Below are 26,672 nucleotides of genomic sequence, written 5' to 3' on the forward strand. Positions count from 1 at the left end.
ACCAAAAGAGTTTTTCCTAAAGCTGACAGTTTCTGGCTACCTCCCTTTTACTCACAGGGCCAAGATCACCACACCAGGTTCTCCAGTGCTCAAAGGCTACCCCGACAGGGTGCATGGCACGCACAGTCTTTTGGGGGAAATCAAATTAAAATGCTATTTCAAAGAGGGCTCACTGTAAACCTCACATGCTTATTCTTGTGTCTAGCTGATTATGCTGAACAGGCGCAGCCAGAAGAGTTAACAGGATTGTTAGCCTTCAACGCTTCCCGGCAGCTGGTTAGTTCAAGTGAATAAGCAGCAGCCCATCGAGTTTGACCCAATCTCAACTCTGTACTGCCCAGTTTTCAGAAGTCTGAGCTTTGCTGAACCTGATGGTCTGGAAGGGAACAAGGTATCACTGGGCAACATGAACTCTGCATTAACAAAGCTTTTTGCCATTTAATTATCTTCATTATCCCCTTGTTTTCACAGACCAGATGCCTAATGGAAATAATAATAGTGCGGAGTACAGTTAGCTTACATTTATGGAGCACTGCTCATTCCAAAGTTCTGCATTTACAGACAGATAAAACACTTCCCCCATCACTGGAACGCAGCCCACTGGCTCTGTGGTGGAATATGGCTTTTGTTTAACAGCGCACATCAATGCCACAGGTGGGCGTTGAATGGGGAGAACCCCACAGCCAACTGAAAGGACAGGGGATTTTGGGGAGGTGGAATACGACTAAATTACCCCAGTGGAATTGTGCAGGGGCATTTTAGCAACCAGCCAGGTGTCCGAGCGACTGCCAATTATTGGGGTGGACTATCAATTATTCCACATGCTGCTTTTAGCTATTTTTAGGCCTTTGCAGGAACTTAGCATAACTAGGGAAACTGGAAGAAAAAGAGTGGGTAAAGTGATCACATGAAGTGAGTTATGTGTTCCCTCTCTCTGAATATGCTAGGGCAGATATCCATGAAAAACAGGAAGTCTGGATATATTTTAGAACTGCAGCCATGGGGCAATTCAGCTATCAGACTAACAGCTAAGACTGCTTGCTTAACAAATTTTTTTTTTTTAGTGACGTCTCTGTAACTCCTGCTTCTGCCTAGTGATTGATTTGTTTGGTCAGCTATGTAACATTTTTCATGATTGATATGTGTCTAACTTTTGGGGTAGAAGAGGGAGGTAGCAAGTATGAATCTGGCGGATTGCTTCACGGATGCATTTGGAAGGATCTCCAGGCACAGATGGAAGGACTGGCCATCTGGAAATCTGTGACTGAATCACCTGAAGACTGCCTCAGACTTGTGGGGCTAACTATCAAATACCCTGACTTTTGGGGTGCTCTAATTCCCATTGTATGTGTATGTGCTTAGGACTAATAAGTGGAAACTTAGGCAAAGGCACCCAATGGGAATTGCTGGAGGCCAATGAAATAAAACTTTAAAGTTAAAACACTTGGTTTGGACTTGTCTTTGTCAGCCTTATAGCAGGCGGATGTACTGCGTTTCCTTGCTTTATGTCCTGATACCAACTCGCAGAGACTAAAAGTTACTGGGTCGAGGAACCCTGGGTAACAGAACATGGCCAGGACACCAAGTTTAACACCTCGTCTCTTTGTAAGATGAGTCAGGAGGTTTCTCCGGACTTCAGTGGCACGTATCATCTAGAAGGTGGGATCTCAAGCAGTACAGCCCCTGGTTCCGCAGAGCAATGAGACACACTCTTGGAGTGTGGCACGAACAACCACACCTCAGGGCAAGCACGAATCTGTTCACCCTCCTTGGAAGAATGTTTGTGACTATCTAGAAGGGCTGAGGGGAATAATAGGGTCCCTGGAACAGAAGGGCAGGAACTTTTCCAGCCCAGACTTTAGTCAGAGTCAGGCCCAGGGAGAGAATGTGAGTGTGGATTCCTTTGGGAAGAAGCCAAAAAATAAGAACTCCTCCAGCAATCCTGGGATGGCTTTCCTCTCTGCCTGCACCATCTGCCGTCATTTACCGCAGTCAAATGAAATGTAAATCGTTCCCAAAGTCAGAATGGTAGCGCTTCATACCTCCTTTGCACAGCCAGAAAGGGTTACACAAAGTGTAAATCACTAGTGAGGTCAGATCTGCTTTCTCCAAAGAGTCTTCAAAACTAATGAAGACTTCAGAAGTGTCTTAAGAACACTGCCACCGACTTCCAGGGGAGGGAATCTAGCATTCCTGCCTCCAAATTAGATAGGTTAAGTCCTAGCCTTTGGATAGCCTGCTTCCACACTAAAACGTGAACCAGCAGCAACAAGAGCGAAAAGGAAGGTCCTCTGGTCTGGAAATGGGCATCAGCCCTGATGGGAACTCCTTCCCTGACCTGCTCCAGCAATAAGGATCCCTATAAACCTATTACAAAGACACTGAAACACAATGGGATTCGTTTGTAACCAGGCTTGGTGCAAACTCCAGTGCATTATGGAGAACAAAAGGATGCTCTTGGATTTTCATGGCCACTGGTTTAGAGCTTTAACATTGCTAACTCTCAATGAACCAGGGGGTCCCTTGCCCTCAGAAGAGCAAAGCTCACACTGCTTAGCCGACATTGTTCCTAGGAAGTTAGCAATGCTGGTTCCCGTACCAAGCTAGTACACAATTCCCTTTTTCAGCACGCATTTGAAGAGAAGCCTCCTACCCTGCTTGCAGCTGACACAGCACCATCGCTTTTGGCCCACCAGATACTGTTGCCTGTGATTGTCACAGGTGGTCAGTATCAAAAAGCAGTAGCGAAGGGCACCTCTTTGTAAGCCGTGTAGGAGCAGCCAGCTGCTTGAAGGCACTGCTAAGATGCCTGTCATTTGCCTCATGGGTCAGAATGACGAACATGGGAGGATTCCTCAGCGGCCCATATTTTTATTTTAAAACCACCTTTCATTTCAATATTAACGTCACCTCAGGACAATAAAAATGGAAAAATCTTTCAACTAAGAGTCTGTTCAGCGGAATAACTAACTCACTCATAGGGCCTTTGAGGCAGATCATTCAGACTCTACCAGGAGATGGACAAGGCCAGCACAGCCGCTTTCTTGACAGCTGAATGGAAAACAGCCATTCAGTGCCTGAGACCAACCAACAAGTGGGTCTCTGCAAAGGGACAGAAGCCAGGTTTAGCAGGAGCTCATTCACGCAGACAGTAAAGATCAGGGCTGAAAAGAGACCCAAGGGTGCATGTGGTCTCCCTGCCAGTCCTCTTTAGATACTTTGACATTATTGCTTTTAAGTCAATGTACCCCCTTATTAACTTCTTTATATCAAAAAAATTCATTCCTTACTAACTTGGTCCTTTGCCCATTTGCAAACACTGACCCTTTTATTTGCCCTCTTCTGTTTGTTACGGAGGTGAGCTAGTATAGATCAGCTTTATTTACAGCCTGGTTCCCTCATCAGCAATGCCAAGAACAAAATAGCACAGAGGAAGGCATTTAACATGCAAGCCAGTCGTGTAACAAAACAGAGAGGTTAAAAAATGCAGAGTCCATCACTCCCTACTGGATAATGATAGTTTACAGGGCCTGATCTATTTGATAAGGTTCTTTAGAAAAGACACGTAAGAGACATCTAGAATCACCATCCATGGACCAGGAACTAAGAACTTCCTAGCCAAACAGCCCACCTTGCCAGCAATAAATCACATAAGCCTTGATCTTGCAATAGGATTTGCACAGGAGTCCATATAAACACGACTCCTGTGCCTGCATACAGCCTCACTAGCCTTGTAGAGGCAAAGGTTCCACCTGTGTGAAACCAATGCAGGACTGGGGCATTCATGGAGATTTAGAAGTGTTTAAAGAGGGAGCTCACCGAAGCTGCGAAATAGTGTGCATGGCTGTCATGTGGATTCCACTGCACGGCGCCGATGTCCCATTTGCTCTGACGGGAGATCTTGCGGTGACCTTCGGTCGGCACATCCAAGTTAACAATGTAGAGGAAACGGCGGCTACAAGGCACATACACACAAAAAGCCTGCACCATCATGTGGGATTGGCTGAAACCACATTGAATTTATATTCTGCCTACAATCCCGGGGGGAAAAAGAGGAGCATTTGATGAAGCAGAAGTAAAAGTTACCCCTGCAAATGCTAAATTCCCTCAATCCCCTTTCGTTAAGTGTGTGAAGTGAAAAGTACAGAAAGGATCGCAGAAAGGAGACCCTGATAAGTTAGGGAGGCTCAAAAAAGAGACAGAAAAGATAAGAGGCTTAGAAGGTATCAAGACTGTTCAAGTTATTTCTACGGAAGACTGGAGCTGGAATGCACTGAATTACTAATTACTGACCACACGGGGTCAGATTACAGTGAGCAGGCAGCTTTTCTGCACGCCTGACAGCACTGCTGAGAGGAGGAACAGGAAGACAGCTGTGTTTCCTTTGCAAAGCAAAGGTTAGCCAACTGCAGGTTCAGAACTGTTTGGCTTTTTAAATGATCTTAGGCTATATTCTCCAAAGTGGAAGGCTGCTGAGCCTCCGCGGAGCATGTTACATGTGGGATTGTGGGTGCTGTGCATGCTGGAAGATAGGGCCTGAGAATGGGCTAAGCTGTGGTGTGGTGCACACAGCATGTTTTCAGAATTGCTGGGCTGCCCCCTAAGCCATTTTAACCCTGGCAAGCTAGCTGTGTTACTTGCATGTGCAAATAAAAGTGGTATCCAGCTAGACCTATACTGACTGCCCAGCCTACCGCTCCTGTTCAAATTAGAGAGTTGCTGGGAACAAAAGAGGCACTGAGGGTTGTGACTGCAAGAAGGAGGCAGGCAGGCTTGGGGGTGGGGATGGATATCCTAAGATTTCAGTCTTTTTGCTCTGAAGAGGGAGAGATGGGAAAGGGAGGAAGGACCCGTGAACACACAACCATGGCGTCAGCCAGACAGCTGCAGCCACATCTTAAGTTTTGAAAAGAACATGCTAACAGCTGTTAATGTGCCATTAGCATATGGCAATGAGTCATTAGCATACGGTAATGTGACAGGTGGGGGCAGAGCACATGCAGCCAGAGTGGTTTAAAGACCAGCCTCCCAGTGGCTTCACAGAGTCACAGTGCTAATAGGAGCAGGTTCCTTGAAAGCCTAATATCTATGGCACCTGCTACCATGTCACGCCAATCTAGACGGTTTCTTCCAACAACTGTAACTGCAGAACCACACTTGTGTTCTGCAGGGCTGTGCCCTCAAGCAACACCAGAGGACCATGATGGTAGTTGCTCCCCATCCTAGCCCTGACCTCTTTTGGCCCTGGCGTAACATGACAAGTCCCTCCATATCTTGGTGATAGTGCTCCAAGCTAAAAACACAGTGATTTGCACTTTTCAAATATTTAATTCAATTGCTGGGGGCCTGACTTTGCGGGAACATTCAGGGAAATGTTAGAGCTAAAGAGCCTGCATCATCACGTGGGATTGGCCTGAAACCACATTGAGTTTACATTCTGCCTACAACCCCGGGGGGAAAAAAAGAGGACCATTGGGACCTACAGCCTAGGACCCAATTTATAAAGAGAGCCACTTCTCTTCTTCTCTCTCGTTTCCCCAAAGGATCCAAAGACAGACTGTCACGCTGTCTAGATAAGGGGGCCCGAGGTGTATTCAAGAGCTCCGATTGCTCCTTTCTACACCAGTCTCGCGTTGGGGGTGTCACGCAGGCTGGCTTGAGTGGGAGGGCATTTAGTAATTGTGTGACATCAGTATGTCAGAATCGTGATACTGTGTGTGATGTACGTCATGTCAGGTACTGTTAGAAAGAATATATCGTGCTGAGTAAGATATTAATATTTGTGTTCATGTATTATATGTAAAATGAAAGTTATGGATGTATTGCTATTTCTATATGTCAATTTGGGCTGGCTGGGACACATCCCAGAGAGGCAGCAATACAACAGCCTGCTTAATGGCCCATTGAGGCACTCACAGATGGGAGGGGCCCAAGCACACCTGAAGAGTCATCAGGATTGGCCCATGTGACTATGGACTCCAGGCACATCTGAAGAGTCACCAGGATTGGCCCATGTGTCTTTGGACTCCAGTTCGGTTCTTGTGACTGCCCACAGGCCGCATGGCCGGGGGAGGGGGTTTATAAGATCAAACCACGGAATCCATTTTGTCTTTGCTCCTGTCCAGTCTGCAGACACACACCTACCTCTGGATCAATTAATCTTGCAACTGAACTGAAGGACATAGACCCGTCCAGGTACTGGATGTGGACCAGAGGGGACTATACAAACCTGCAACTCCACATTTCTTCCAGAAACCTGATGTGTAAGAACTTTTATTCATTTGTATATCTGTGATTTGCTTTAACTCTTTAACATTTCTCTCATGGTTTATTTCTTTCTTTTCACAATAAACCTTTAGTTTTAGATACTAAAGGATTGGCTGGCAGCGTGGTATTTTAGGTAAGGTCCAAATTTATACTGATCTGGTTCTGTGGCTGACCCCTTGGGGTCAGAGGGAACCTTTTTAGTAAAGAGCATAGAGTTTAAATAACTGGTCTCTTTAATGGACCTAGTGCTGATTTGGGAGCCTGTAGCTGAAATGCAGTAAAGAGGGCGGTGTGCATTTGTCTACTGGCTTCTGTGGGGATTCAGAAGTGCAGTTAGTGGCTGGTTGGGAAGTCTGGCTTCAGTGCCACCCACCAGTGCTGGGAGAATCTGCTCTCCGTCTACAGCCTGCCCTGACCTTGGCATTATCAGTTGGCTACCCTGGGCACGGACGGGTCACACAGACAAGACAAAGGTCAATGTTCCTAGGGGTCAGGTGCTCTTAGACCCCTCATTCCAGTTCCTCACACATCCCTTGCCACACAAGCAAGTGATACATCAGGGTCCTGTACAAAAGGAAATAGGGGGCAGCAGGTGGAGTGAGGGAGATGGGCTTCGGGAAATCACAGCAGGAAAAACTGGGGCATTCAGCTGATCATATTGCATGCATCCACCTGACCGGGAAATGGACAGCAGAATCCAGGATCTCCCACCCATAATTTAAGAATTTCTATGGATTGATTTATTATTCTAAAGAGAACCATCAGTGATCGGCACTTCAAATCAGATTCCATATGGTCATACTAGTTAAGTGAGGTTACTCCTGCTTTGAGCTGGGGGTTGGACCATATGACATCCTGAGGTCCCTTCTAACTCTAATATTCTATGATTCTAAGTGACACTCCAAAGACTCCCCCACCTGCCCGGCATGATCAGGAAAGCCTCTGTTGTGGAAACAGCAGCAGTGTTTGAGTTAATGTTTCTGTCTTTTACCTCTCTATCCCATTGGAAATGTGACCCAGAAAGCTCTGAGCAGAATTCCATTTCACCAACTTCCAATAGTACATCAGCTTTTCAATCTAGATCAGCCTGAAGGTCACTGATTTGACTTGTGAAAGAGAATGCCACACATTTCTATTGGAGAGTGTCACACTCACCCAGAGAGCACCGCATGCTGTCCAAGACAATCCACTGACATCGCAGTTGCCTGCCAAAGAAACAAAAAATTAAATTGCACCCATCAGTTCAATTTTCCAGTCAAACAAAGCCATGCACAAGACTGAAATCCTAAAGGAAAACCTGCTCTCTTAGCAGGCCCAAGCTGGCAGAGTGGAAGCAAAACCTGATTGACATCAGGGACAGAAGAATTATCTTCCTCCACAAATCACAGAATCTGGGGCGGGGAGCGGCAGCTGATCTAAAGGTTGAAGGTAGAGTGAAGATGTCTCTTCAGTGGAGGCTGAAGAACAGATATGACAGACATCTGCAAGCACTGAGAGCTTGCTTCATTTTTCCTAACACTGCAACCATTGATTAAACCTTTTAATTACTGTTCTGCAATGATTATTATGAATGTGGTTCTATGTTGTGAAAAAGCTTTACAAAAATCTTAACCTTGCTTTCATTCCAGGGACACCTTTCACCATCCTGCATGTATGTAAAGCGTGACCACTTCCGTAGGCCAGATGTGCACAAATGGAAGATGGCTAAGATATAGCAGAGTCTTCTTTATGTTGGACTTTCCTATTGATGGAAACTAAGGCCTGGTCTACATTTACTGGCAAAATTGGCAGCAGTTGATGGGAGTTATGCAAACTAAGTAGAGTAGCTTGCGCAACTCACGATGACTTCCTAAAGTCAGTTCTGCACACCGTCTCTACTACAGTGCGCCGATGGGAAATGCCTACCTGTCGACACAGCGTTACTCTTTGTCCGGAGGTGGTTTTCTTAAATCAACTTCTGGATCGATTGAGCGGGTCTTCACTTCCGCTCAATTGAACCAGATAAATCGATCTGAGGGCAATGAATTTGCTGCCCTCAGTGTAGACCTCACCTAAGAGACTCCCCCAAGTTCCTCCAGGAGATTGAGATAGAACAGATTGGAAGATAGGAGTCTGCAGGAAGAGAAAACTAAGCAGGTTTTGAAAAATTGACATCTGTGTGTTAATGGTGCATGGGATGCTTTATCTGGAAAGCTAAGGGCCTAAGCCATCAATTTACATAGAATTTATATGTAATTAAAAAAAACTTCTAGCTCTTATGGCTGCAAAGATAAGCTTCTGAATATGACTGAATGTAAAGCAGCGTAGTGCCCTCGCCCTGTCTGCAGACACACAGCTCCAGTCCTTCCACTGCTGACTACAGCCTTGCCAAGCAGTGTCAGTCTGAAATTAACAAGATTCTGCTCAGCTTCACAGCTACTAACTGGGCAGCTGTAAAAAAAAAAAAAAAAAAAAAAAAAAAAAAAAGACAGGAATTATGTCGGTGTCACTCTATTGCTGCCTAGCAACGTTATAAGCAGGGTAGTACTGGTTGTCCTCCCTCCATTTTCATCTTCTAATCAATAGTTGTGAATAGGCCTCATCTACTCTAACTGAATGAACTAACACCTCCCCTCCCCATTGTTGTTCCTTACCCTTGAATGTATATATATATATCCCCTATCTGATTTCTATTTCTTGCATCTGACGAAGTGGGTTGCAGCCCATGAAAGCTTATGCCTACAGAAATTAAAATTGTTAGTCTTTAAAGTGCTCCAGGACTCTTTTTTTTTTTTTTTAAAGGATTTAAAACTGCTCCTTATTTAGGACCCTAAATAGCAAGGGACTCAGACTCTTAGGTCAGAAGGGACCAATATGATCATCTAGTCTGACCTCCTGCACAATGCAGGCCACAGAACCTCACCCACCCACTCCTGTGATAAACCTCTAACCTATGACTGAGTTATTAAAGTCTTCAAATAATTGTTTAAAGACTTTAAGGTACAGAAAATCCACCAGCAAGTGAGCCGTGCCCCATGCTACAAAGAAAGGTGAAAAAACTCCAGAGCCTTTGCCAATCTGCCCTGGGGGAAAATTCCTTCCCAACCCCAAATATGGCGATCAGTTAAACCCTGAGCATGTGGGCAAGACTCACCAGACAGACACCCAAGAAAAAATTCTCTGTAATAACTCAGAAACCACCCCATCAAATGTCCTATTTGCATATCTACCACCAGTAGTCAAAGATCAATCAATTGCCAAACTAGGCTGTCCCATCATACCATCCCCTCCAAGAATTTATCAAGCTCAGGTTTGAAGCCAGATAGGTTTTTTCCCCCACTGCTCCCCTTGGAAGGCTATTGCAGAACTTCACTCCTCTGGTTGAAAACCTGCATCTAATTTCAAGTCTAAATTTCCTGATGGCCAGTTTATATCCATTAGTTCTAAAGCCATTCTTTGGACTCCAGTTAAGAACTGCAAACAGATTTCCTAGCATAAAGTGCATTATTACATTTACAGCAATGTAACAAAGGGAAGAAGGAGGATTTGCCACATGATCTATCTGGTAACTGTCACTGTATTCCTCCTCAGTGGTCCCTCAAAGGCACACACTCTAGGATCTCGGCTCCTCAACCATCTCCTCTCTTGGATAGAAACCTGTTTCACATTCCCTCCTGATTAAGGGGATCTTTAAAGGCTGCACAGTTTCCTACCTACACTGTGATATTTCCAGCAAGCCAGGCTGCTGGAAAGTCCAACATATGTGCTTTGCTTTCTCTCTAGAAGCTGTGCCCAGTGTATAGCCTGCAATTATAAGTTACCACACAGCTCTTTATAAACAAGCACTTTTATTCTTAAGGTGAAAGCATACAGAGAAAGCTTACAGAGAAAACATATTAATAAGACTAAAAGAACCTACTTGCATGCTCAAAAGCTTATCAGAGGTCACCCCCAACTCCAACAAGGGCTCTGGTAGGTGTCAGTCCTACAAAACTCACAGCTGGGTTTTCCCCTTGGTTACATGTTCAAAACTGGCACAGATTCAGAACCAAGAACAACCATGAATAGTTCAGTCTTTCCTTTACACAGCTTGGCCTTTGATCTTGGTCTCATTTAGCAGGTGATCAGAAGACAGTGGCCTGCTCCTCAGGGCCTGGGCCTACCTTCAAAAGGCTGGGTTTTTGCATAACTGGACGTGAGGAATTTGGAGTCTGCTCCCCCTAGATATTGCCCAGGAAATCCACTTGACACTTTGTGTTCCGAAAGCCCATTCTTGTTTGACACATTGTTCGATACGGTCCTTTAAAACACTACAGCTAGAGTGGAGGCAACCTTATGCTCTTGGTATTTTGTCCATCTTTCCCACGAGATGGGAGAAAGCCAATAATTCGAAGTTCCAGTCATCTTATACAAAGGTTTTTAAAACAGGTTTCTTTAGTCAGCTGTTTGTTTTGTAAAGCTCTTTGCAACCTCCTAACCCTTCATATATGGTTGTAATTAATGCTTTATGTACTGGTATACTGCATTTGTAGACAGTGACAAAAGTCAATACCATAAAACTTAATTCCTGACTAGCAGAGGATGAAACACCAGTAAGTATACAGTCTCACATGCTGGGCGACCGTTCTGTCAGTGTCACAGAGGAGGTCACTTTGTAGCAAGATGGCTGTTCCAGCGTTACAGGCTCATATCTGGGAGAAGATTACTGTAAAAACTTCACTGCCAAATACGTTGCGCAGGTTTTACACACTGAGAAGTGCTTCTTCTCAACATGACCTTTCAGCTCAGAGCAAAAGTAGGCCAGATTTCCTTTAAACTAGATTCTTAGGCAACCTGTAATTAGCATTAACACTTATCTAGATAGGTGTGTTCAAATCACTGCATGTTTGAAAGGAATGCTGGGTCACAGCACAGGCAGTATCCCCTCCCGCACCCGCCCAACATCTACATTAGGCAATTAATTTGGTTTACTGCTCTTCTACCTGCAGAAAGCACCTTCTCATACCCTGGAATCCTCTCTGCTTTTGGATGGACCATGACTATTGCTTTCCACTCTGCAGGAAGCAGACAGACTTGATTTTCCATGGTTGCACTATTAGATTGTAAGCTCTTAGAGGGCAAAGACCAGGTCCTTGTTTAGCATAGCTCACTGTCTCGTACATGGACAGCTAACCAGACATAAGCTTGTTTTGTTCACCTTTGGGCTGCGCTGACAGCTTGCCAAGAGCCTACGGGCCACATCCATTTGGATAAAAGAGCAGAGATTGCAACCTCCTTCAATTCCAGGGAGGAGATGTAGCCTGCAGACAACTCTAGGTTCTAACCTACTACACGGCCTTGTGCTAAGAGATACAGTATTGGGGACCCAGAATTTCCACAGGTAATGCTTTGGCATTAAACATCAGGGTCACTGCAGGCTGCAGTGTAGAGCTCTATGGACTGTAAATGCTAAGTGTTATTTGTCTGTAAGCTGCTCTTTGGCCCTCTGTGTAATGTTCATTTTACAGAGGCAGTGTGGCTAGAGCATGGATGGGATGCAGGCGGTCACTGATCTGGAGGGTGACCCCAGGCAAATCACTTCACCTCTTTGAACATCAGCTTCCTCTAGAAGAAAGAAAGTAGGGTCAGCCTCCATGGGCTTTTTAGCCCTCACTTTCTCTACGAAGACAGATTTCAACATTACAGTTGTCAATCTGAAAAGAAGAGGACTGAGACCCTGGACTCATTTCACATAAACTGTCAAATGGTAAGACTTGATCTCTCCGGATCTGGACCAGATCTGAACCCGGGAGCAGCTAGAGGTGAATGTCATCATCTCATAACCAATTGCTTGGAGAGCAATTCTTTATCGATGGCACCTTGTTCATTTCTTAACACTTGATCTCTTGAATATTTCTATTAGAGGAAAAGACGGAGGAACACGAAAGATAAACAAAGGTGGTTGTATGCTGGATTCATTACACTGAAGATGTATTCATTCAACACATTTGTTCTCAAAGAGTGTGACAGACATGGCAATTTCCTGCACAAACCTGACTGAATTAAGTTTGTTTTTCATTATGGGCCAGAGATTGCATGTAATTCCAAGGGGGAGTGGGACCACAGCTTAAAAGGAGCTAAGAACAGTGGGATTAGTTAGCCAAATTCACTCAGTCTGTAACACCTCCAGAGCAGTACCATTACCTGGGGAGGCTTGCATATACATCTTCAAACTGGATTCTCCATGGACCAAGAGACAAAAAAAAAAGGATGTCTGATTAAACAGCCTGAGTTAAAACTGACGCAGGGCCTTCTTTCTGATCCAAACGGACAGGACTTTCTGTTGGGACGGGGGCAGTCCTTTCTGGGATGGCTTGGAAGGACTTGGCCTGGTCTGTCTTCTTGTTCTTGGCAAAAGGGGTTATGAATTTATAAACACAGAAGAACACTCTGGTGGGATCTGAAGAACTGTTGACTGGCCAGACCCCTTGTTGGAATTGGGATGATCTCTACTATGCTTATCGGCATGTGTAATGTAGGCTCTTTTAAGGTAAAAGCATTACAGAGAAAACATTAAAACAATAAGAGTAAATGTGCTTGCTTGCGTGGGAACTGAACTGTGGCCATTACACTGTTTACTATCTTGGAGAAGAAAAGTAAAGCAGGCCTGCTTAGCCAGCCTGAATTTACTGGGGATTTCCCAGTGTGGGCAGAGAACTCATAGCCTGGAAATACGCCGCTCAGGAGGGAGAGAGGAACGAGTCTCCACCCAAAACAGGAGCTGGAAGCTAAAAGTGGGTTCTCTTGCTGGACCCAAGGGAGAACACAGGTGCAGTGCCCTGAACTATAACAGACAGAGCTACCATATTCAACTTTTGTTGCAATCACTAGTCCTTCTTTTAAGTGTATATTTCCTTATTTGGTATATTTAAAAACATTTGTATTTTGGATGCCCTTGGAAAAGGGTTTCATGGTAAGCAGCAGCTTCCAAAATATAACGTTGCCTTCTTGTTTACTTTAAAAGAAGAGGACACCCAATTTTCCTCCAATCAAACCCAACTGAACAATGTAGACTAGAAATAAACTGCCATAGATATTAGTGCAAATGTTGTTTTCAATAGTAACATAAACACTAAATCAGCACATTAGATATGGGTCAGTTCCCCAAATGTTCATGTAACCACGATCCATGTATATAAATTGCACATCCCATTTTAGATGATTAAGCTGGACAAAAATATTAGAACTCCTGGTGTAGTCACTTTATTATGAGGAATAAATATTTAATCAGCAATTGAGCAAAACAAAAAAATTATTCTGAACTGATTGTTTAATTGTATGCACTGACCCTATTCATTCAGCAGAACATGGGAAGCAGAGCAACCAACGGTTCAGTTTAAAATGCTAATTTTGTTGGCAACATGCATTTTAAAAAATACGTTGCTTAGCAGATATAGAGCTGTCTTGGCTGTTCAGATATTTGCTAGTCACTGCACTTCCACAGAAGGACTTCCAGGAAATGAAGGCAAACAGATTTCCTATCATGATTATTGCCAGAGATTTCTGCTATTATATTAAAGTAACTTTAAATGCAAGTAGACATGCAGGAGAGGAAAGCAGCCAGGTTTCTACATAGCAACTTGTTCATTAATTTCCATTCATCATTAATCTCTTACAGATTGCAGCCATGCTTAGATCTCCATCACCTAGCAAGGGTTGTAGCTGTGATGGTCACTAACACTGAAACCAGAAGCAACTGTCCAGGTTGCCAAAATCAATTAGTTACAATTTTAGGAGAAAGAAACAGAAAACAGGGAGTCAGTCACTCAGCCAGCAGTTAAACAAAGAGAATAGGCAGGCAAGTCTAGAGTTAAAAAATAAACCTGGGGTAAGCATGTTGTAAGAATGGAAAAGTGACATAAGTATGTCTTGTCTGATAGTTTTGAAGAAAACATAAAACCAAGGCCTTGAACACTTATGGTCATAAATGATTCCAGGCAGGGTGCTTTTCAAAAGAATAGGATTAACTCTGGCATCTTGCCCAAATCCTGGATTAAAGAGACACCAACAAATTTAAAAACATATGTTGTAAGCAAAGTAACATAGCTAAAAGTACCTATCGAGAATTGAAGATTATTGATAAGGAATGAATTTGGGAAATTCAATTTACTGCTCACATTTTTAGTCAACTTCACTTTAACAAAAACATGTTATGAAAAAGTTAAAGGGATAGTCAACTTTAAAAAGTAGCTGGTTTCTACAACTGAATTAAAAACAGTTTCAAGTAACACACCAGCTACTGCAGGGGTGGGCAAACTTTTTGGCCTGAGAGCCACATCTAGGTATAGAAATTGTATGACGGGCCATTAATGCTCCGGGAGCGGCTCCAGTCAGGGTACTGCTGGGCCAACGTGGTAAGAGAAGGGGGAGTGGAAGGGGTGAGCAGCCGCTGTCCTCCAGCCAGGGTGCTGCTGGGCCCACGTGGTGGGAGAGGGATGGGGAAAAGGTGCGGGAGGGGGAGCAGCTGCCGCCGCGCCGCACAGCTTGTTCCGCAACCTGTCTGTGGACCACCTGAATGGAGCTTGCAGACCACTGACTGAACTGGAGGGCCTGATGAAAAGCTCAGTTGGACTATATGCAGCCCACAGGCCATAATTTGCCCAACCCTAAGCTACGGAGTCTCCCTGCCAGCCTTTGTGGTTTTGCAATTACATTTTATTTTTTTAGCATATTTCTCTCTCCATATTGCTGCTTGAAGGCCTCGCACTAACAAGAAGGGGGAAAAGACTGTCATTTCAGAGGAAACCTTGAACATAACTATATGTCAAGTGCCACACACAAAAAAAGAGTAAGAGAATTTTCTCTCTAATATTTCAGTTACAAGCTTCTCAGTTGCTACAGAAGTATAATTTTATTACAAGTTACTGTATCTCGATTTTACTAAGGCTTCTGTTACTGTCTCATGTGAGAGGAGACTCAAAGAGCTTGGCTTGGTTAGCCTAGCCCAGTGTTTCTCAATTGGGGTTCCGCGGAACCCTGGGGTTCCGCAGGAACACTGTTAGGGTTCCGCGAGAAAGTGACATCGCGCCGCCGAGAGCAGCTGTTCTCTGCGCCCCCGAAAAAGGGAAGATGTCCCGGATTTTTTGGCGGAGGGTATCGAGTATGAGTGTAATTTCCCCACAGAGCCTAAAGGGTTCCGCGGGGAAATTTAATTGAGAAACGCTGACCTAGTTGTTTGTATATAATTTGCTTATTTCAACATTTCTTTTTGGCCCCATATGTAAAAATACTGTTAAGAGTTTGGGGGGTTCCGCAATTATTTATCGAGTTCAAAAGGGTTCCGTGGCCAAATTTAATTGAGAAACACTGGCCTAGCAAAGGAAGACTGAGAGGAGATATGACTGCTCTCTGTAAATACATCAGAGGAATGAATACAAGGGAGGGAGAGGAGTTATTTAAGTTAAGTGCCAAAAACAAATGGTTATAAACTGGCCATCAACACGTTTATGCTTGAAATTAGACGAAGGTTTCTAACCATCAGAGAAGTGAAGTTCTGGAACAGCCTCTCAAGGGGAGCAGTGGGGGAAAAAACCTTAACTGGCTTCAAGACTGAGCTTGGTAAATTACGGAGGGGATGGTGTGATAGGACTGCCATCGGCAACTGCTAGTAGCAAAAATCCCCAGCTGCTGGAGACAGAACACTAGATGGGAAGGGCAATGAATTATTACAGAGAATTCTTTCCCACGTATCTGCCTGGTCGGTCTTGCCCACATGCTCACCATATTTGAGGCTGGGAAGGAATTTTCCCCCAGATCAGATTGGCAGAAGCCCTGGTGTTTTTTTGCCTTCCTCTAAGCACAGTCACAGTCTCTTGCAGGTTTAAACTAGTGTAAATGGTGAATTATCTGCAACCTGAACTTTAAACCATGATTTGAGGACTTCAGTAACTCAGCAAGAGATTAGGGGTCTATTACAGAGAGTGGGTGAGGTTCTGTGGCCTGCAGTGTGCAGGAGGTCAGACTAGATGATCACGATGGTCCCTTCTGACCTTGGAGTCTTTGAGACCTTCTCATAAACAAACTAAAGAAATATATAAATAGTACGAAATGCAATAAGGACAAATGCAAAGTACTACACTTAAGAAATAATCAATTGCACAAATACAAAATGGGAAATTACTAGGAAGGAGGATGCTGTGTTGTTGTAGCCATGTCAGTCCCAGTGCATTAGAGAGACAAGGTGGGGGATATAATAGCTTTGACTGGACCAACTTCTGTTGGTGAGAGAGTCTGTGCAGCTCAAAAGTTTGTCTCTCTCACCATCAGAAGTTGGTCCAGCCAAAGATATTAGCTCACCAACCTTGTGTCTCTAGGAAGGAGTACTGCAGAAAAGGATCTGGAGATTATGTTGGATCACAAACTAAATGAGAGTCAACAGTGTAACCCTGTTGCAAAAAAAGTAAACATCATTCTGGGATGTATTAACAGGAGTGTTGTAAACAAGACACAAGAAGTAATTCCACCACTCTACACAGCCTCAACTGGAGTATTGTGTCCAGTTGTGGGCGCCACAGTTCGAGAAAGCCCAGAGAGCAGGAAAAATGATTAAAGGTCTAGAAAACAGGACCTATGAGGAAAGATTGAAAAAATTGGGCTTGTTTAGTCTGGAGAAGAGACGACTGAGACTCTGGGACATGATAACTGCCTTCAACTACATAAAAGGTTGGCTGGGCAGGGATGCAAAACCATGTTCTGAAGTGTCCCTAGCCTCTGTTGCCAGAAGTTGGGAATGGGCACCAGGGGATGGATCACTTGATGATGACCTGTTCTGTTCATTCCCTCTGAAGCAGTGGCCTTGGCCACTGTCAGATGACAGGAGACTGGGCTAGATGGACTGTTGGTCTGATCTAATATGGTTGTTCTTATGTTGTTATAAAGAGGAGGGTAAGAAACTGATCTCCTTAGCCACTGACGACAGGACAAGAAGCAATGGGCTTGAATCACAGCAAGAGGCATTTAGTTAAACATTAGGAAAAAGTTTTTAATTGTAAGGGTAGTTAAGCACTTGAACAAATTAATGGGGGAGGCCGTGGAATCTGCCACTGGAGGTTTTTAAGAACAGGTTGGACAAACACCTGTCACCAACGGTCTAGGTTTATTTGGTCCTGTGCTTCAGTGCAGGGACCTGGATTTGATGACATCTTGAGGTCCCTTCCATTCTTGCATTTTATGGTCTAGTCTACACTAGAAACACTGCACTGATGCTGCTGCACCACTGTAGTGTGTCTAGTGAAGATGCTCTAAGCCAATGGGAGAGAGCTCTCCTCTTGACTTCATTACTCCGCCTCTGCAAGAGGGGGTAACTATGTGGGCTGGAGAAGCTCTCGCAGACATATCTACACTGGCACTTAGATTGGTATTACTTATGTTGCTCAGGGGTGTGAAGTGTAGACAAGGTCTATGACAGCATGCCTTCAGGTTCAGTGTCCCTGCAGCTTCAACTGGACATAGAGCTCTTCTAGGGTGACCAGATGTCCTGATTTTATAGGGGTAATCCTGATATTCGGGACTTTTTCTTATATAGGTGCCCACCCCTCGTCCCGAATTTTCAAACTTGCTGTCTGGTCACCCTAAGATCTTCACTACCTGCCTTCAGTTTTTGTGCAATGCCGATTGGTGTGTGGCTGTTGCAGACCCCCCAGGATAGGCAGGGTAGCTGTGTATGTCAGGTGGGGAACAACTATCCCTGCAAAGACAACTCTGAGCCCTTCCCCACAGGGGCTGCCTAGGCCAGGACCGGCGGGAGCAGCTGTACGCTGTGCCTGATTGGCATGGGGCTCTGCCTCCCTCCCGTGGCACCTAGACCAGCTAGAGATTGACGAGTCTTCTATAGCCTTATCTGAGAGCCAGAGGCTTTTCGCTCAGGGCCCAGTGCGATCCTGCCTGCGGAGACAGCCAGGCTCTGGCAGCATCACACGCTGTCTCCACCGAGCGCTGCTGGGTCGCTCCCCAGAAGTGGCTGCATCTCAGCCGTGGGCAAAGGAGCCCTGTGTAAACAGCAGCCCAGTAGGGCCGGGGGAGCCCATCGCGGTGCGCTCGGGGAAGGGGGGGACCGCGGGGACGGGGGGGGTCACCCACGGTGGGGAAGCCCATGTACTGGGCTCGGCTCCCCAGGCACGACCACCGCTCGCTCGGCCCCTGGGGGGGAGAGGGAGAGAGAACCGGACGCGGCGCATGCGCCGTCGCAGGGGGCTCGTTACCTGTGAGTCCCGGAACTCCACCACCACATTCTCGCTACTCCAGCGCGCCGCCATCTTGAACGGCTCCGACGCTCGCGCTGACGCTAGGAGAAAGAGGGCAGGCCGCTGCGCGCGCTCCCGGCCGGAAGCGCAAGGTCTTCTGGGAGATGTAGTCCCCATGCCGAGGGGCGGGGCTAGAAGACGCGTGTCGTGGAGGGAGGGGCTCCCAGGCAGCCCGGCTCCTCCCACCCCACGTGCGTGGCCTAGCGAGTCGCTTTGTCCCGGAGCTGAGGCACCCTCGGGATCCCATGACTCCAGGAGCTGAGGCTGTAAGACAAATGCCGACTATTGGAAGACTCACAATGGAATCACAAGCGGGCACCCCTGTAGCTCTCTGTCTGTCTGTCTGTCTGATCATCTGCCACAGGGCTCTGGCCCTACCCCCTGGCTGACCCCAGGGCAAGCACAGCAAGGGAGTTGTCTATTTATGGATTACGCTTGCCTCTTTAGTCACTGCTCATTAATGTCAAGTGCCATGGGTTAAAAAGACACTAGCTGGTAGACTAGGCCCTGAACTTGAGTATTGTAAACAATTATTAAAATAAAAAAATATTTACAAAAGCTGGGTATTTACAATATTGCTTTAAGGGTATTAAAAAAAATAGTTTTGTGTTTGGATTTCAACATTACCCTACAATGGTCCCAATCCTGCAAACACTTGGGCATGTGCTTCATTTTACTTAAATGAGTAGTCCTACTTAAATTAATACAACTGCCCATGGCCCTGATCTTGCAAACATCTGTGTGTATGTTTAACTTTACTACCATGGGTAGGTCCATTGAGGTCAATAGGATTACTCTTACAGTAATACACATTTTAAAATCGTATTAAAGCTAATGTTATAAAATTATCAAATACAGAGTTTTTGAAGGAAAGATTTTCTGTACAAGTGGGAACAATGCATAGATTATCCAAAAGGTACAAGGTTTGGTTCGAAAGTCATACAATACAAAAAGTAGATAATCTGCTATATCCCAGACTAAGGGTTATCAATTTAGTGATACAGTTGAGATATAAGCATTCACACATTCGGGCGCATCACTCATCCAAAAGAAATACTGAGGTTGGTTAGCGGCAAGCAAGTGTAACGATGAGTGTTGATTGGCGCTCATTGAACGATAAGTTCAGGACAGTTAGTCCTTCAGAAAATATGATCCACAGAACAAAGGTCTTTCTGCATCATTTTTCTATTCATTAATTCAAAAGGGAAACTTTCCAGCAGACTATCAAGAAAAAATTCCTTATGCTAAAATCTATTAGAATCTCCTGCAGAATGGAGGAAGTGCACAAGAACAGGAGATTTTTACAATAGGCTGGATGCAATATTATGATTATTTATTAAGACCTGACAGCATCCTCTGTGTGTGTGAGACACAAAATACAGAGTCTCTCCTCCAAAGATCTGCAAGGTTTATGCATGTATATGTGTATAACTACTCACATTAGTAGTTCTGCTGATGCCAAAGAGGCCACCCCCATGAGGAAATCTGCTCACTTGTCTATGCTTCAGCTTCCCAACTTTAAAATGGAGATATTAATAGTCCCTTTGTCTTGCCTATTTGAATGTTGTAAGCATTTGGGAACAGGAACTGTCTGGTATGATGTGTCTGTACAGTGCCTAGCACAATGGATCCTATCTCTGGCAAGGGATTACTGTGAAAATAACAATACACTGAAATCTAGGATACAGTCTTAACTCTGGTCCCCCTGCTCTTCCACCATGATAACACACTGAACACACTCAGGCCTTCGCACACACACATCACCATCATTAGCGGCAAACGCTGGCGGGCCACTCTTTCAGCACAATCCGGGGAGCGCTGTCACAGCGGTGAGTCTAGGCGGGCCCCTTTGTGAGCGGCACGGATGGGGACCCGAAGTGTGAGCCCCCGGCTCTGGAGGCAGGGGCCTTGCCTAGCTCCAGGGGAAGAGAGGGTCTCGCCTCCCTAACCCTCGGTCACCCCCCTCCCCCGCGCGCCGACAAAGCCGCGTCAGCGGAGCACTGGCGGCAGCGCTGGGGGGCTCAGGGCAGTAAAGGGGTTAATGCGGGCTACGGGGGCGGAGCGGAGCGCGGCGCATGCGCACGGGAGGCCGCTATTGTCTCGGCGCTGCTGGCCCCAGGCGGCCGCACACAGCGCGGGGAGGGAGGCGCCTCCAGCTGGCTGGAGACTGGTGGCGAGAGCGTGGCCAGACGGACGGAGGCGGGCGGCTCCGCTCCATGGACACGGCCCCCGGGGGCTGAGCCCTGCTCGCTGCGGGCTCCGGCGGCAGCTGCCGCCTCAGCTTGGCGTGGAGGCGCGAGCGCCGATATCGTCTCTGCGAGCCCGGCCCGCAGCGGCGCGGGCGGGCCCTGCGTGCCGCCCCGGCTGAGTGCGGAGGCGCGGCTAGGGGGGAAACATGATGGAGGCGCGGATGCATTTTAATTCCTAATTTGCCGTGCCCGCCTCCTCCCTTTTTGGCAGCCGCCCCGCCCCTCCCCCACCGAGGGGGTGTCTGCTGGGGGCTCGGTGCCGAGCGCGCTCGTTCGGGCGGCGGCCGGGCCGGGCCTGCCCATGGGCGGCAAGCTGAGCAACGCGGCCCGCTCGCGGGGGCCCTTCCCGGGGGGCTCCGCCGACGACAGCGCCGTGCCCCCGCCCGGGGGGGCGCCCCACTTCGGGCACTACCGGGCTGGCGGCGGCGCCATGGGGCTGCGCAGTCGCTCCGTCAACTCGGTGACCGGCCTGGACCCGAGCGCGGCCGGCGCGGTGCCCTTCAGCCTCTACCCCGCGCCGGCCCGGGCGGCGGCCGACCCTGAGCGGGCCCCGGGCGGCGGCGGCGGCGGCTCCTCAGGCGCAGACTCCACCTACGCCCATGGCAACGGTTACCAGGAGACGGGAGGCGGTCGCCATGGAGATGGGATGCTGTACCTGGGCCCACGAGCCTCGCTGGCCGACGCGCTGCCCCTGCACATCGCGCCCCGCTGGTTCAGTGCGCACAGCGGTGAGTGGCCGGGCCGGGCCGGGCCGATCCGCGGGGGATCCGGCTGAGGTGGGTGGGGGGTGGGATCTCCAGCTGGTATGTGTAAGGAAATGGGGGGCTCACTGGGTGTCCCAGCACCTTGCAGCCACGCTCTTCAGTTTGGAGAGATATTCAGCCTCAGGAGCTCTCCCCAAGGCAGATGAGCAGTGGCTGGGAGCTGCAGTTCCACCTTGGCACTCTGGCCACCCCTGACTTGGGGCAATGCCTGCTCTTTACCTCCCCAGCATGCCTGGTATAGGCAGGCAAGAGTTGAAGCTGGCAGGAAGTCTGGTGGCCTGTGTAATGGTAGGAGTGGCTGGAGAAAGAGACTCCCTGGACAGAGGATATTGATTTGGCTTCTAGAAGTGTCAAGTGGGGGGGAGGGCAACTTGGACAAAAGTGGGCTGAGGCCAGGGCCCTCACATGGGAGCGAAAGGGTACACTTTACCAAGTCCCTAGGGGGCCTATCCCAGGCTGCAACCCCCATTACCATGAGGAAAAATATTTTCATGGCTCATGAGATTGTATATTTGGTTTGAGGGATGGTGGTATGTGTGTGGGAGGGGGCCTGTGTTACAAGTTTGTCCTGGGCCCAAAAAAAATTATGCTCGGACCCTGGCTGAGGCTGGTGTAAACTCGCTACAATTCATAAGAACAGTCATATTGGGTCAGACTAATGGTCTATCTAGCCCAATATCCTGTCTTCTGACAGTGGCCAAGGCCAGGTGCTTTAGAGGGAATGAACAGAACAGGTCATCAAATGATCCACCCTGTCGGCCATTCCCAGCTTCTGGCAAATGGCAATCCCTGCCTATTCTGGCCAATAGCCATTGATGGACCTATCTATGTACTTATCTGGTTCTTTTTTTGAACCCCATTATAGTCTTGGCGTTCACAACATCCCTGGGCAAGGAGTTCCACAGGTTGACTGTGCATTGTGTGAAAAAATACTCCCTTTTGTTCGTTTTAAACCTGTTGCCTGTTAATTTCATTTGTCAGGTTTTTGTGTTATGAGGAGTAAATGACACTCCCTTATTTACTTTCTCCACACCCGTCATGATTTTTATAGACCTCTGTCACATCTCCGTTAGTCGTCTCTTTTCTGAGCTGAAAAATTCCAGTCTTCCATGTGAGGAGAGATTAATAAGCTTTTCCATACCTCTTATTATCTTTAGTTGCCATTTTCTGTACCTTTTCCACTTCTAATATATCTCTTTTGAGATGGAGTGACCAGATTTGCACACAGTATTCAAGATGTGAGCGTACCGTGGATTTAGAAACAGATAATATGACGTTTTCTGTCTTATCTATCCTATTTCTAATGGTTCCCAACATTCTGTTAGCTATTTTGACTGCCGCTGCACACACTGAGTGGATGTTTTCAGAGAACTATCCACAATGACTCCAAGATCTTGAGTGGTAACAGCTAAGGTAGAGCCCAGTGTTTTATATGTACGGTTCATGACACTTCCTTGGAAGGATTGGGCTGGGTTTTGGTATCCTGTTTGAAAGGGTGTCATTTACAGTCCTTGTTGTCCAGATGTCCTCAGAAACGAGAAAGGAGAAGAGAGGGTCAGGGGAGACTCTGAAAATGAGAAGTAGGAATTTGTCGTCTTTTTTTTCCTCTTAAAACGGGTCAGGAAGGGGCCAAAGGGTGTTTTCTCATCCGGGCAGCTGCCATGGTCGTAACACCCTGGAGCAAATGGAGAGCGAGGAAATGGCTCCTCTGGCCTGCTTGGCAAGTCTGAGAAGCCAATTGGGTGCTGCTACAGGAAACTTGCTAGGCTGAGGGAAGGGAGGAAACTCCCCCATTCCTGACTCCTCTCTCCCAGAATCCCCTCTTGAACCATTACGTTGGCTGGGCTGGATGGAAAGATGCTAGCTCTCCTAGTGGGATTGTCACTGACCTGGGAGAGACGGGTGGAACAGGGAGCCCTCTGTGTTATGAAGTCATTTCAGAGATGTCGTCTTGTTTCCTGGAATATCTGGCACGTCTCTTCCCCTCCGCTGCCTTTCCAAATATTGTAAATGTTCTTGTAATGTGACATGGTTCTGGGAATCTCTTAGTACATCCTGGGAAAATGCCTCATTTCAAGGAGGGGCTTGAGCCTTAAGTGCAAAGCAAGACGCATGGGATCTGCTTCCCACTCTTTCTCCTCCTCCTAATCCATAGGGGTTGCGTCTGCCACTCAGATGGATGCTGTCTCCTGTCCTGCATTAAATCCTAGAATGCAGAGTGCCACTAGCACTGTTATTGCTGTTTAATCGAATAATCAGGCAGGCAGTAAAGTCTGATGGCTAGAGCACAGGATTGGGAGTTAGGACTCCTGAGGTCTATACCTTGCTGCCTGGACATGTGACCTTGTTCAAGGCAATTAATCTGTTTCTGCCTCCGTTTCCATCTCTTTTTAAAGAAGATATGTCTGTAAGGCATTTTGTGATCTCCTGAAAGCTGGTCTAGAAATGCAAAGGATTATTGTTAGAGTAGAATTTCTCAGCAAAGATTTTTATTATGGAGATGGCACTGTCTTCTATTCCTAATGTTTCATTATACAAAATATACTGCCATATTCTTGAGAGCGTTCTCTGTACGTAATGGACTGCTTCGGTGAGATCTAAGCTGCTGTTCTTAAAGTATCTTTCTGAGTGATGGAATCTGAACTTTTAAAAGGTTTTTCTGGATTACTTGCTAATTTGCAAAATGGACTAAAATAAACTCCCTTGAGTTCAATGAGTCATTAGTGTGAATTAGTGAAGGTTTGTATTATTACTATTGCTCTCTCAAAATTGCATGTAAAATACTTTGCTCTCTGCATGAAACTCTAGAAGCATTGGGTCTCTGGTGTCTGCTTCTGGGTCTTATGGGATTTTGAGTGCATTGAACTGTTTGGTCTAAACCAATAACCCTCCTAGTGGTGGTGCCTCCGATGAGAAAACAAGCACAGAAAACTAATAATTCTGGAAACTTGTCTTTTTTTGTATTCACCTCCCGTTTCTTCCACATACTGGCAGGTCTGTAAGAATTTTGTAGAGGGGCAGGGTGAGGGGAAAGCAAGCTATGCGGATACTATAGTCTTTTGTTGTCCAGGGTTAGAATGAAGTGGGAAAAAATTCAATACACCACAATAGATCTTTCTCTGCAATCTCTCTTCCTCTGTGGTCCCTCTGCTGCCTGGAGCAAAACCGCTCCATTAGCCACAGTGAAAATGCTGAAACAATAAAGCTTTGGTAAATAGAGAGAAGCCTTGACATTGGCTTGTGTGACTTTCACATTCATTTGTTAGGGTGACTGGAGAATGCAAACAGAGAGGTTGCTGATACATTGAACTGTATTTGGAGTCGGTGCATTTCAGTCCTAAATGGGGTTGGTCCTTTGTTAAAATAGATTTTCATCTGCTTCTGCAAGGAGGGACTTTCAGAGGATGTTCCCTCTTTGCAGAACACAACTTATTGTCTGAGGATCTCATTTATATTACAGCAGTGCCAAGAGGCATCAAATGAGATCAGAGCCTCCTTGTGCTAGGCGCTCTACGTACTCCAAAAGACAGGCCATTTTTACTGAACATCTGCTGCCGTTGTACTGGTCTTTCTTGGGTACAGTGACACAGGGACAATACCACCTTTTAACAGCCTCTAGATCTTCCTAGGATAGCTATGAAGATACTGGAGGCAGAATGCTTCTATAAAACAATTCTCAGAGTGGGTTGGTTAGGACTTCCTGTCAGAATGGGTGTCCTCTTTCTTCAGGGAAGGAATCTCCATTATTTTTTCATTTTTTTACTAAAATGAATCTTGCTTACTGAGAAACCTGGCAGTCCTTTTAACTGGAACGGTGATTGGAAAGTTACTGTCTTGGCCTGCCTTATGCTTCATTTGATTAGGAGGCCACAAAGTCTCCTGTAACTTGGGGATTTGCTTTTAGGACTTTGGGCTCTTCATAATATAACTAGGGGATGATTTGTTCTGGGTTTTTTTTATAGGGGAGAATAAAAGGCAGGCAATAACTTCCCTAGACCTTTTCTCTCAAGCTGGTGCTAATATATAATTGTAAAGTGAGGAACATATGATTGGCCTACATATTCCCACCCTTGTATGAGCATGTGTGCTTCAGTCCATGTCATATTGACCCCACTCACAACTTCATCACAGGAGGTCATGAGAATTGTACAAGCTGTAAACCCCCTAAATGCACCTCAACAATCCACTAGCACTTGCCCCAGAGTTCCCAGTCCTTGGAGGTCTCAAGCTCCTTGCAAAGCCAGGTCACTTCGTGAGAGGCCAGTCTGCTAATCCCAGGAGATGCTCAGCCATTTGTGTCTTGGTTTTCTGTGTTTCCTTGTTAGGAGCATCATAAGCTTTCTATGCAGCAGTTGTGACTGGGCACACGTTATATTACGGTTAAACTACTGTTGTCTTAAATACCTTGGGCATTGTAAGCAGCTGAACCATTTACACTCATTCTTGCTGTGAAAAGTCTCCAGCCTGTATTTGTGAAGTGAACTGATGGGTTCTCTGCAGCTTCTCCTGCCTGAGCATGGAGGGGCTACAGAAGCAGACTGTACATAGCCCTGAGAGTGGGTGTCCAGAGGAGACAGACAGAGGGTCAGAGTGGAGGCAGATTTGGTAGAAAGCCCAACACAGGAGTTGCTGATTCTAGTCCTCTTGCAAAGCAAAGGTTGGCTCTTCAGTGGGCGAACTGAGAATCCCAGCGTGTCTGTGTCTGGAAGAGCATACCCTCCTTCCAGCACTGGCCCCTACAGCTAGAGAGGGGGTGTGATGATGAGTTGTAGTAGTAGAATGTGGGTGTGGCGGGGCCTGCAAGTCCCAGAACTTTCTCATAGCTGCTGAGTGACCTTCCTTCCAAGAGCCTGGCCTGTGTTTGAACCCTCTGACTCGACCATAAACCAGCCCAGTCAGGAGGAAAGCTTCGTTCTGACTTGCCCTCAGCGAGTTGCTGCTAAGAGCCCAGAGTGCTACTGTTTTGCTTGGCTTGTACAGATCTCTCCACATCATGACTGTAGCCATTCATCCTGTCTCATTCCAGCTGTGGGGGTTGAGGGGGCCAGCGGAGGAAGTGTCTCAAAGTTAGGAGGCTGTCCCCACCAGGAGTTCCATTTTTGTTAACAGAGAAGTCTGGCAGGGACTACCTG

At 46.5% G+C, this 26,672-nt stretch overlaps 2 protein-coding genes across 4 annotated transcripts in view; one reads left to right on the plus strand and one right to left on the minus strand.

The window, feature by feature from the left end:
• Positions 1–18,616, minus strand: part of WDR59 (WD repeat domain 59) — a 68,891-nt gene extending 50,275 nt beyond the window's left edge. For both annotated transcript variants that reach the window (XM_067530140.1, XM_067530139.1), the window contains exons 1-3: positions 18,486–18,616; positions 7,423–7,472; positions 3,820–3,955 (exon numbers count right to left, since the gene is read on the minus strand). In XM_067530140.1, the coding sequence (XP_067386241.1) occupies positions 3,820–3,955; positions 7,423–7,472; positions 18,486–18,539 (240 nt within the window). In that variant the 5' untranslated portion in view covers positions 18,540–18,616. The remainder of the gene's footprint in view (positions 1–3,819; positions 3,956–7,422; positions 7,473–18,485) is intronic.
• A 1,923-nt stretch (positions 18,617–20,539) lies between these two features.
• ZNRF1 (zinc and ring finger 1) overlaps positions 20,540–26,672 on the plus strand; it is a 73,387-nt gene continuing 67,254 nt past the window's right edge. Inside the window, exon 1 of one of the 2 annotated variants that reach the window (XM_067530163.1) lies at positions 20,540–21,504. In XM_067530163.1, the coding sequence (XP_067386264.1) occupies positions 21,078–21,504 (427 nt within the window). In that variant the 5' untranslated portion in view covers positions 20,540–21,077. The remainder of the gene's footprint in view (positions 21,505–26,672) is intronic. The other variant, XM_067530162.1, reaches the window with a different exon arrangement.

The sequence above is a fragment of the Emydura macquarii genome, unplaced genomic scaffold, assembly GCF_026122565.2.
Source record: "Emydura macquarii macquarii isolate MOO-44397 ecotype Brisbane River unplaced genomic scaffold, CSIRO-AGI_Emac_v2 contig_3042, whole genome shotgun sequence".
Taxonomy (NCBI): domain Eukaryota; kingdom Metazoa; phylum Chordata; order Testudines; family Chelidae; genus Emydura; species Emydura macquarii.